Source organism: Cupressus sempervirens, chromosome 4 (genome assembly GCF_028749045.1).
Source record: "Cupressus sempervirens isolate cs-2001-9-10 chromosome 4, ASM2874904v1, whole genome shotgun sequence".
NCBI classification, from domain to species: domain Eukaryota; kingdom Viridiplantae; phylum Streptophyta; class Pinopsida; order Cupressales; family Cupressaceae; genus Cupressus; species Cupressus sempervirens.
This window is the reverse complement of record NC_143121.1, coordinates 175,436,000-175,447,932: the sequence shown is the minus strand read 5'-3', so window position 1 is coordinate 175,447,932 and position 11,933 is coordinate 175,436,000. Positions and strand designations below refer to the sequence as shown.

General features: G+C 31.3%; 1 protein-coding gene across 1 annotated transcript; it reads right to left on the bottom strand.

The window, feature by feature from the left end:
- Positions 1–7,251: 7,251 nt before the first annotated feature.
- Positions 7,252–9,390, bottom strand: LOC149560541 (cytochrome P450 76C1-like). Its single transcript, XM_089823616.1, has 2 exons — positions 8,452–9,390; positions 7,252–8,041 (listed from the first exon to the last, which is right to left on the bottom strand). Exons 1-2 carry the CDS (start codon positions 9,361–9,363, stop codon positions 7,409–7,411), a joined length of 1,545 nt encoding a protein of 514 aa, XP_089679742.1. The 5' UTR covers positions 9,364–9,390; the 3' UTR covers positions 7,252–7,408.
- Between the last annotated feature and the right edge of the window lie 2,543 nt (positions 9,391–11,933).

Genomic DNA, 11,933 nt, shown 5'->3' with positions numbered 1-11,933 from the left:
CAGGTCCATGCCTATAAATTTATAATGAACATAAATTGTTAATTGCATTGAATTGTAATATTGTGGGTGTACATCTTCTTGCGATGCAAGTGTGTAGTTCTTTGCAAAGTCAACAACTAAAAGTATAGTACCAATTGGAATTGTATTCTCACATATGCATAATTTTCCATCAAGCCATCTAAAATATTGAGAGTGTTTAACATATTTTGGTATGATCACACTCTTAAACTCATCCATAAATGTATGACAACTAACTTTATCTATAACTAGATCACACCTTCTTCCAATCTTCCCATCCTTCAATGAATATTCAATAGTTTTGAATCCTTTTAGCTCAACTAATTGTTGTCCAAAAGTAGTCAAAGCATTTTCATGTAAACATTCATCTAACAAAGAAAGATGGCCGCACATATCACATGTACTAGAAAGACATGCATTGAAAAGAAAGTATTGATCATTAGGTGGCTTACAAAACAAACTTGATATGAAATCCTTTATAGTTTGAGGTGGTATTTTTATACCACATTCCTGCAACATTTCTTTACTATGAGGGGTACCACGTATAGATCAAAATACATCATAATGGTAACAAAATTGAATATGAGTTTTACAACAACATGTGATTCTTTCCTTGTTAATCCTTACATACCATGGTTTACACTTTTCAAAATATTTTGACTAATGGTAATATTTAATACCTTACCATCTACAATTTTTTTAAACAATTTAGTTTGAGTCATGTCCAAAAGGTGTTTAGGATGTGGATCACATATTTTTGACCCAATTCTCAATTTAAGAACATATCTTGAATTAGGTGATACTCTTGTATTATCATGACAAAATTTTTTAGTCAAAATTTTGACTTCACTAGTAAGTTTCATATCACATCTTGAGAGTCTACCACTAAAAGTCCATAAAATATTTGTTGGATCACATTCAAAGTTAACCCTTTTCTTTACAGCTCTTTCTAAAGTCTTACAATTCACATTAAGATATCCACTTATGTTGCTAATCAATCTTTTGTTAGATGTTGATTTGTCAAATAAAGCTATTGTTATTGCTCATCATGCTGCATTCTTTTTTTTAGACCAACTTCTCTTTCCAATAACATCAAAGGCACTAGCAATAGTGGATACAACTTGTTTTAAAGACTCATTTTTATTCATGGGTTTTGCATACATTCCCAACCTTCTCATTACTTTTCACATTTTAGACATTTTAATTAGTTGCAACATTAACTGACATTGAAACCCAAATTTCTTATTATACAAAAATTGTGTATACAATCTATTAGCATGTGTCCTAATTTGTCTCCATGAAACCAATCCCTCAAGATTATCTAACACATCATTAGGAATATGAAAATTATGTTCAAAAACTTTGCTATCATTCTGACATGTTTGTCCAGCAGTTGGTGTTTCTATGTCTACATTTATGCAAAAAAAAAATTCAATTGACATTTCATTTTCACTGTTATTTGGGATTTGAATCTCATTTTCAATTTTTCTTGGTATTTCTTTTGGGGCATGAATTTCAATTGGAGTTTTTTGTGCATGATCGTTTGACAATTGCTTCTCATGAAGAAAATCTAAATCGTTTAATCGTAACCTGCTTCTAAAAAATCACCAATTTCATCATGAGAGAAAATTTGAGTGTTTGGAGACACACCTGTATTGAATGCATGATTAGAATATGCACCTAAATTTTCTTCTATTGGGTTCTCTTCTTTTACCTCTTCATTCATCATGGTATCATAAATGTCTTTCTCCTTTGAAACATTGTTCAAGTCTCTAATTCTTTATCTTTCCTCTCATTGACGTCGTGCCTCATTCTCTTTATTTGCTGTAAACTCCTCATCTGTCAGAACTTTTCCTTTCTTCTTTCTTCATTGTTTTGATCCCATGTTTGCACCAATTTTGAATTTGAATCAGTAGCTTGCAAATCGTATAGAAAGACAAGAAAACATAATAACTATGATAGAATTCACTATTGCAAATTGAAACTATTATTTAATCATTTCAATCATTGAAAGTCAGTCTATGGGGTAGCTTTTGGGGCCCAACGGGTACATTAGAAATGGGTACCTAATTGTTTAAAAATTGGGTACTCGATTGTTAAAAAATTAGGTGCCCATTTACAAATCGGGTACCTGATTTTAAAAATAACTGAGTACCCAATTTTCAAATAATCAAGTACAACAATTGAAAGCAATTGGGCATCCAATTTTTGAATTACAAATCGAGTGCCCGATTCTTGAGACATGAGTGTGAATTTGCTATGGCACCCAACTTTTGCATGGGGTTTTTCCTTGGGGAAAGGCATGGCATAGGCTGGGTCCCACCAAGCCATGCCTTTATGATCCTTTTTTTTCTAAGGCATTTAATCGATAATTTTTGGTATTGTCATAAAATTTTTATAGTCATCCCCATTGAATTTTTTGATGAAACAAAAACCCATTATAGGTCTTACTATTTTGATTCCAAAAATGTACATTTTATAGTTTATTAGTTAATTTGCTATTTTTCCATTATTTATTAATCAAAACTATCTCTTAAATGTTAAAAAATGACATTCACTAAAACTTTAATAACTTTTTAATTTTTCTTAAATTAATTTATATATCAACAATCTATATACAATTATTTTGAGGCTAATTTTATTTTATTTTATTATTTTGAAAAAAGTGAGATTTTGATCAAATTATGTGGTCCATAAACAAGAGGTTTAGAAATTTACCTTTATAGCCAATTAATAATTAATAAAAAAAATTATTTAATAAAAAATTAAGGAAAAATATTGTCATCAATCTTAGGTGTATTAGGTAACTCCCTTTAAAAGGATTTGTGAAAATTTATTTATTTGTGTCAAATTATGGTGTCTGTACATGAACGTGGTATGATTCTGAAACATGCATTTTAAAAAAGTGGTTTTTAAAGATCCATACCAAAAAAAATTCTATCATATGGGTACGCAAATAAATTACATATTCAAAAACTAGATTCCGAACACTAAATTTTTATTACTTGGATTTTTTTATATTCAATCTCTAAATGCCTCAAATTTTGACATCAATTGTCCAAAAATTTTAAAAATAGGAAAAACACTTTCACTTTTTGGCCAAAAGTGAGACCCAACTTCCTGCACTGACCCTTAGGGTCACAAGGTGCCCCTTGCATGCTTATCAAATGATGATCCCCCACTTCTACCATGAGAATGAAGAATATGAAAATATTTAGGGATCTCCCCAAGGACAAACTCACAATACATTTTCCTCAAGAAATACCTTTGAACTTCATGATTGTAACCAAGAGGGGCATAAAACACCATCCACCACTTGTCCCAAAAGTTATGTTTAATACCTTCGTGAATGCACCAATGGATGTGAAACATTTTATTTGTAGTTCTTAATGTGTTTTGTTCTCTAGGCATTATAAATAAACCACACGTCATCTTTGGTAATATGCTTATATTTTAAATCTTCATACGAAAATTTATCAACATGATATCCTTTTTTGTTCTTCTCTTTATTATGCCATAGATTTAGTTGACCACTAACAAATGCTACTTGACCCACAATGGTATCAAGAGATTGTGCCAATAATGCCCTACTAGAATTATTATGAAGTGAACCATTTAGCCTCCTAATATTTCTTTCTAACTCCATTTTCCTTCTTTCAATTTCATTCAAAAAATTTTCTTGGGTTCCAGGAGGAGGTCTTTCGATTGGTGAAGGTTGTGGAAGTGGTTGTTCTTCATTTTGAGGGTTTTCAGGTTGATTATGTGGAGGGTTTGGTGAATTAGGTGGTTGATTGTTCATAGGTGGTGGATTCTCTACATTACATGATAACTAAACACATACTATTTTTGAAAAACTAAACAAACACCAATCAAAATTTTGAAAAACCATAAAAAACACAAAATTTAATAAAAACAAGAATTCAAATTCGTACCTCTTTGATAAGTTTAGAAATCTTGACATTGTGGAGCCATATCTCATACAAATTAGGGTTCAAAATGGGTAGAAATAGGGCATATGTGCTCCTTGGAAGAGAAATAAAATGCCAAATCTATAGATAGAAAACAAAGAGAAATAAGACAAGACTCATTTTTTTTCTAAATAAAAATTTCCAGTATTGTGATCTTACTAATTCATTATTTTTAAATAGTGTGATTGCTCTACCAATTTCACAAGCCATAGGCTTGTGCTGCCAAAACTATAGTGTGATCGCGGTATAACATGATTATACTATACCTTAGATTAGAAAAGAAGAAAATTTTGCATCTTTTTGGTCCACAACTTTGCTCACTTACCCTATAGATGGTGAATGTTAGGTATATTTCTATTCCTTCAAGATGTGTGCATGTTCATAAGGCTTTGAAATTCCACAAGCCTCATGTCATTTTCTTTTGGCAATAAGTCAAAATAACAGAAAAACACTTCCATATTCCTATTCAAGTATTATGGAAAGAAGACTGGTTTAAATTCACTATGTATTATGAGGAAAGTGTGCTCTTCTACAAACAACACCTTGGTTAGTCAAGTTTATTATTTCTTCATAGTCAATTTTGATAATAATTATGTTGGTGCTTAATATTGTTACATAGGAGATCTATCAAAGGCCTATGCTTCATATATGCTAATAATGTTTCAACAAAACTTATCAAGCTATGGAAATGGACATGCAATAACTTCGTTTAACAAGAAAAATGGTTATGGGGAGGAGATTTTAATATGGTAGAAAATCATTGTGATATGTAGTTCTCACAAATTATTTCAAAAATAATTTGATGCTTGGACCCTTAAAAGGAATTCTATGGGATTTTTGAATTCAATTATAAACAATCGTGATTCCATTTGATAGGTACATATTAAATGCCCTTATTATTTTTTATAAATATATAATTTGGCTTCCTTGTAAATATGCACTACTTTATTTGTATGTAATTTGATACTAGAAAAACTATACAATTCATCAACCTCTTTTTGTTAATAATTCTTGTGTTTTTAAAGCACACATGTAGGAGCATGTTGGCTACATTTATAATGACCAACTTGAAAATTTATAAAATGTGACGTGTGCATGTACTCTTAAAAATTACTGAAAAATATTTATGAAAATGATCTAAATATCTTTATTCATACAATCAATATGCATATAAGAGCATTCAATTACCTCTAGTAAAACTCTCTTTTAGATCAATTGTAGCTTTAAAATTTGCATGGAATGGATTTCTTTTTATACCTATCCATGTAAATGAGCTTGAGATACTTGGAAGATGGGATATTGAGTTGAACAATAGTTGAGAAGATTCAAAAGTCAGACCATCACAAAAAAAAAAAAAAAAACTCTATTACTTTCATACAAACTAATCATCCCACATTTGAAACACCACACATTCTAATCACCTTGTAAAACTAGGTTGTCTATCTAACAAAAAAGACACAATATTATTCATGCTCATTTCCATGTCACTACTCCAAAACCACCACTGATATTTTTTCAAGGAACAAAAAACACAAGAAAATCACACAACTTAAATTATAAGCATAAATTCTACAATGGTCAAGTCAACAAAAAATGAGAAATTGACATTGCTACTACTTGCACCAATAGGTAGAGTAACATTCAATATCAATAAATTATTTTTCCTTATAAATAACAATCAATGAAATGGTTCCCCAACAAGTACAAGCACTTGCAACCTTCTAAGAAACTATGTATTTCATTCACAACATTCTCATAATTAAAACAAGTTTTATTGGACCTAATTTACTACAAAAAAATGATACGAGGTTATGACAAGCATTCTCTACTCAAAATTACATTCCCTTCCAAGGATGCTTTGTTATTCTATTTGGTGATTTGGGACAACTACCACCATTCAAATACATCTCAATGTATGCTTCATGTCTCTATGGTGGCATACTATGGTGTAACTTAATCACTACTATAACCTTGCAAACAATGTTGAGGTAAATAGGAAACTATCCTTTACAAATTCAAGTTTGTGTACTTCTTTCAAATTTAAAGAACACAAAGCCTACACTTACATATTGAAAGATTCTAATATTGTGATAAACTTTCTTACCTACTTTCAATGAACAAGCTCTACTTTCTTCAGCCATACAACTCTTTCAAACAAATAAAATGGTCTTAATCTATAACATATGCATTTTTCTATCTTTAGTAAAGCTAGTTTCTTTGTCCAAAGCAAAGAAACTTAAAGTATTACCATGAAAAAAGTCAAACAAAGGACAATTTCAATATAAGATCCTCTTGTGTGGGAATTGTCAATTCACAAATTACAAAACATTACACTTCAAATATCAATAATCAACATCGAAAACATTGATGAAAAATGACCAATACTCACATCAAACTCTACAATTTGTGAACATGCAAGCCTCCACATTGACATTTGCATTTGAAAGTTATGCATGTATGTAAAAAAATCCATTTGTTTCTCATTGGAAGAAGGGGAGTTGTGTTTGGAAATCTTATCAAATGCTACTTCAATCAAAACAAATTAAATGTAAGCAGTGCCACAAGCTAGTTCAATAAATAAAGTCTTTTGTATGTTCCATTTGAATTCAAAGTTATAAATTAAAAAAATGATAATGAAAATATAATATTTTAATTTTAAACTGTTGTTATTTACAGTGTTTATGATATTTTCTTTACAAACACAAAATTGACTCTGCATATGCAAGTTTAGATTTCCAACTCTACCAATCAAGTGTAAGAATATTAATAAGTGATAGAATTGTGTAAATTCAAAGTTGATGAAATGAACACAAATTATATTATTAGTAACATTCCCTTTTATGCGCTTCTTATGATTTTTTCTTTGCAAAGAAAAAATGGATCAAATGAGGTACAAGAGTATTATTTTATGACAAAATTGTAAAACCATCTCAATGCATCTACTTTTTGTATATGTTATAATCAATACTTTAATAAAAATATATCAAATTTGTCCTTATAACATACTTAAATTCATGTATTACATAAGAATAAACATTATGGTTATGCACTTTTCAAATTAACAACATTTCATACATAATAAAGTAGGGAAATATAAATACCCATTGATCTAAACTGCAATAATCTATTGACGATAATAAAGAGAAAAACATGTAATTCCTCTTAAAAAATACAGCATACCCATTGCACACTAAGATGAGATTGCTAGTATTTGATATGAGATAGTTCACAATACCAAACCAAATAGAACAGACACTTCATAATATATCTAAGACAGTAAGGTAACTAATAGAACAATAGAACACACAGTTCCTATAATATATTTAAGATAGCAAGGTAACTAATAATGCCTTAGTAATGCAGGGGAAGTATTACATGAAACAGACTAGTACGATATGACGCTATAGAAGATGTGAGGAGCACTAGTAGATATGATGTGGGAGACGGGGCATGGGGATTGCATTCAGTTTTTCTGCCTTCTTCAAAGAAAGTCCACACTCGTCGCTCACGTCCAAGTCTTCACACTTGACCCCATTCGGAAGTGTCCACTCAAACGAATGAAACAAAGAAGCTACAGTGAAGTGAACTATGCGGCTTGCCAATGGAAGCCCCGGACAAATTCTTCTTCCCGCTCCGAATGGAATCAGCTCAAAGTTCTGTCCTCCATATTCTATCTTGCTATTCTCAGCCTCCAAAAATCTCTCGGGCATAAATTCTGATGGATTCTTCCATACAGAAGGATCCCTCCCAATCCCCCACGCATTCACCATGATCTGGCTGTGTTTGGGTATCACAAACCCCTCAATTTCACAGGAGCTTTCAGCTTTATGTGGAACCAGCAGAGGACCAGATGGGTACATTCTCAGTATTTCCCTGACAGCCGCATGGAGGTAAGGCAGACGATCTATGTCAGATTCTTCCACTCTTCGGTTGCAACCAACCACTTCATCCATTTCTTGTCGGAGCCTCTTTAGTTTCTCTGGATGTCGAATGAGTTCTGCCATGGTCCATTCGATTGTTATGGTACTCGACTCAGTACCTGCCACAAACAGTTCCTGAAACGAGACAACCCAGTTAGAAATCTTGGGAATTATCAGAGGTTATTCGTAGGAGATATTTTCTATAGCTCAAGGGACAATTTGTAAATGGGGTTGTAAGCAGAGTGGGTTAATTAATTAGAGAGGAAATTCTGTAGTTAAGCCTGCTCGAGCTGGAGTAGTATTGGGATAGGTGACCTTCCACCAAGTCTCGACAAACATCACCTAGATCCAATGAGTGCTAAGTGTTCCATTTACTCTCATAAAAGATAAATTCTTATGAATCACTAATCATGAAATAATATGAATCAATGAATTTAACTCAAAAATTACACACTTAAATCCTAATAACAATATCATAATTTAATAGCAATATCATAATTTCTTAGAGATTGATATACCCTAATCCATAAGTACAAAGCACTCACAGCTATGAAGGCTCGGATACCGGAGAGAGTGAAATCTTCAGTTCTGCAATCGAGGAGAACGTCCAGGAAATCCTTCTCGGAGTTCTCACGCTCCACGTTTTTGCTTCTGTCGCTTAGCCTCTTCTCAATGAACTCATCGCAGAAATCATACATTGCCTTCAAATGCGTGGCCATATCGCGCGACACGCCCTGAGGATCAAGAAACCGGAGAAAAGGAAAACAGTCGACCAGATTGAGCTTTCCGGAGACCTCCATGAGATCAGAGACGGTGTCTTTGATCCCCCTTGAAGAAGAAGATGGGTTGCGCGGGTCGTAGACACTGGTGCTGAAGAACATGTTGCCCAACACGTTCAGCGTCGTGCAGAAGGCCGTCTTCCCGATATCCACAACATTCCCGTCTTTCTCGAAAATGAGGCGAACCATGCCGAATATCTGATCTCTCCTGAGGTGCTGCAGAGCGCCGTCGAGTCTTTTGGGGCTGAAGAGCTCGACGGTTGCAATACGTCGGAGATTGCGCCAGTATGGAGCGTACTCGCCAAAAACGAGAGAGACCTTGTTGTGGGAGAGCGTTTTGAATGCTTCTATCACCGTCCGCCCGGCGAGGACGTTGTCGTGCGTTTTGAGGACTTGTTTGGCTATGGCAGGTGAGGAGACTACCACTGTTGTTTTCATTCCCAGGTGGAGGGTCATCAGCGGGCCGTATTGCAGAGAAAGGGCATGGAGAGATTCATGCGGCCTTTTTCCCAGCTGAAAGATGTTTCCCAGAATAGGCCAAGCGGGAGGTCCAGGTGGAAGGGGAGGCCTAGTTTTCGTACTACTCTCACTTCTCCATACGAAGAAGAAGAGGAATAGGATTGAAACAAAAGTAGGAAGGAACAGATGAGGATACCAAAAGAGAAGAGGAAAATCCATATCAACTGCTTCGCAAGGCTTTCAACTCTCGCTATTGGGTTTGTGTCTTTCCAGTGGAGTGCCCACGTCTTTTATAGAGTGCAATACCAGGGAGTGGGCTCCAACGAGTGATGATGATGATGATGATTTTGGCAAGGTAAGCTCTATTTTTTGAGGAGGGTGATCCTATGACCTATTAGATTATTTAGAATATTTTCCAAAAAAATAGGAGGCTCTATTTTTTAGCAAGAAGGTGGAAAGAGGCTGGTAGACATAGTTCCACTAGCTTAGGAATCTTTGAAAATTTGGATTTTAGAATTTTGTAAAAAATTCATTTTAGAAACAAATTATATTTTTACTTCAATTTTGGAACTTAACACATTTCATGAGACCAACAACTTTTAAATATTCCTAAAAAATAGCAAGTGGCTTCAACTATTAGAAAGCCCCCTTCCATGGGACCGAACCTTATCTTTCAAATATCTTATATGGCTTTCATTTCTTATGCTTCTTAATGAGATTGTGTGAGTTTTTTTTGTCATCAATTAGGATAGAAGTATGTCGTACCAGAGGTTCGAATCTACGTTCGCTAAACATATAATAATAATTAATTCCAACAAACAATAATTAATCTAGATTCATCGTCTATCAATAAAAAATCTAATTTAATTCCATATAAAACAAACATGTAGAATCTAATAATACAAACATGTAAGATCTAATATTTTTTTTAAACATATTTAAAACCAATTATTTGAAAAATGACAAAGAAATATTATTTCTAAATGTTGTAATAGTGTTTTCACTTCTATCAATGAGCTTGAGTGATTTTAAATAAAAAAATTAGTAAAATTATTATAATTTTAGGAATAGCAACCTTAATACAAGGAGAAAAACTTTAAAATTAAAACTAATAAATAATAGAAGCATTGAAAAACATTAACTTTGTCTAATTAATTATTGTTGTATCTTATCTACATTTATATTTATATATTATGCTAGTCATGCAAGCTAATCTAAGCACAATCTTTCATATTCATAATACTTATTTTTAAAAACTTTACCTCTCACAATTTGACTTGTGTATGTATGAGTTGAATTATTCAAATATTCAATTTTTTTAATGTTAAGCACATCTTTTAAATCAAATTTGTTACAAAATATGCTAATGATATTGAGGCTAGATCTCTTTAAGAGAAAGACAACAAAACCCCACTAAATAATAATAACAATTACACATGATAGCAAAACATCACAAAATATAACAAAACAAAAATATTATAAATATGCTTTAATATTAAAAACATGGACATTGAAAAACATTAATTTTCTTTTATTTAGTTGTTGTTATCCTTACAAGTTGAATCAACCATATTAATTTCAAAAGAAACCACAATTTTCTATATTTATAATAATATCTTCAATTATTGGAATCAAATGATGTGTTAGTAAGGTAGTTCATCTCACTAATACATTCTAACAAAATTTATAAAATTATATCTTTAAACTTCACTTGCATATGAACTAATTACAAAGATTAGTTATTCCTAAAGACATAACTAGACAATGTATCAACAAACCAATTTTCATGAAACACAATTACAAATAGAATGAATCTTAGAACAATTCAAGGAAAATTAAATTCATTATCAATACTTCTTGTGTAAATCTATAGAAGCATGAATTTAGTAACAATGATCATTTATATGTAAAAAAAATCATATCTTATTAAAAAGTTAAAAATGAGATAAAGTTAGTAACAATGATCATTTATATGTGAAAAACCATATCTTATTAAAAAGTTAAAAATGAGATAAGTTAGATGGCAAAAGTTAGAACAGTAATAAGAATAAAAGATATATTTATAAATAAATAAATAAAGATGATTTTTTTTTTCTATTATTATAAATTTTAAACATAACAATATAATGTTCATAATTCTCAAAAGTCAAAATTATGCGCACCTTTTAACTAAGATTATAAATTAAGTTTTTACATTATCCCAAAAAAAATTTGATAATCTTATTTCTAATTTTAAACCTTTTTAAATTAAAAATTTAATGAGACTCCAAAATAAAAAATTAAACAAGCTTCTCACCTTTCTTTCAAAAATATAATAAATTATCCAACATGTAAAGTACTGGCTGCTATATTCTACGTTAGTCTGATAGATTGGGAAACATAAACCAATCAATTTGTGACGCTGAATTTATATTTTACAGGTTTTTTAAGTAGTATTGTTAATAAAATAAAAATTGTGTATTTATAGAAGGAAGATGAAATTAAAATGTGTTTCAGATTATTTTCTACTACTTTAAAAACTTGTTATTAGATAATTAAAAAACACTATATAGATTGAGTTAAATTTTTTATATTTGATTTATTAATTTTTAAGTTTTAAATTTGCAAAACAAAAATCAACCTGACCTTTCATATTAGATTCATATTAGATTCACATTTTTTAAAGAATTTTTTTTGTTAATAAATACAAAGTATATTTTTGTAAAAGGATGAAATGGTTAGTTTCCATTTTGTCAGATCAACTTGTTTTTTTAGTTTAATATATATATTTAGAAAATTTTATATTAGTT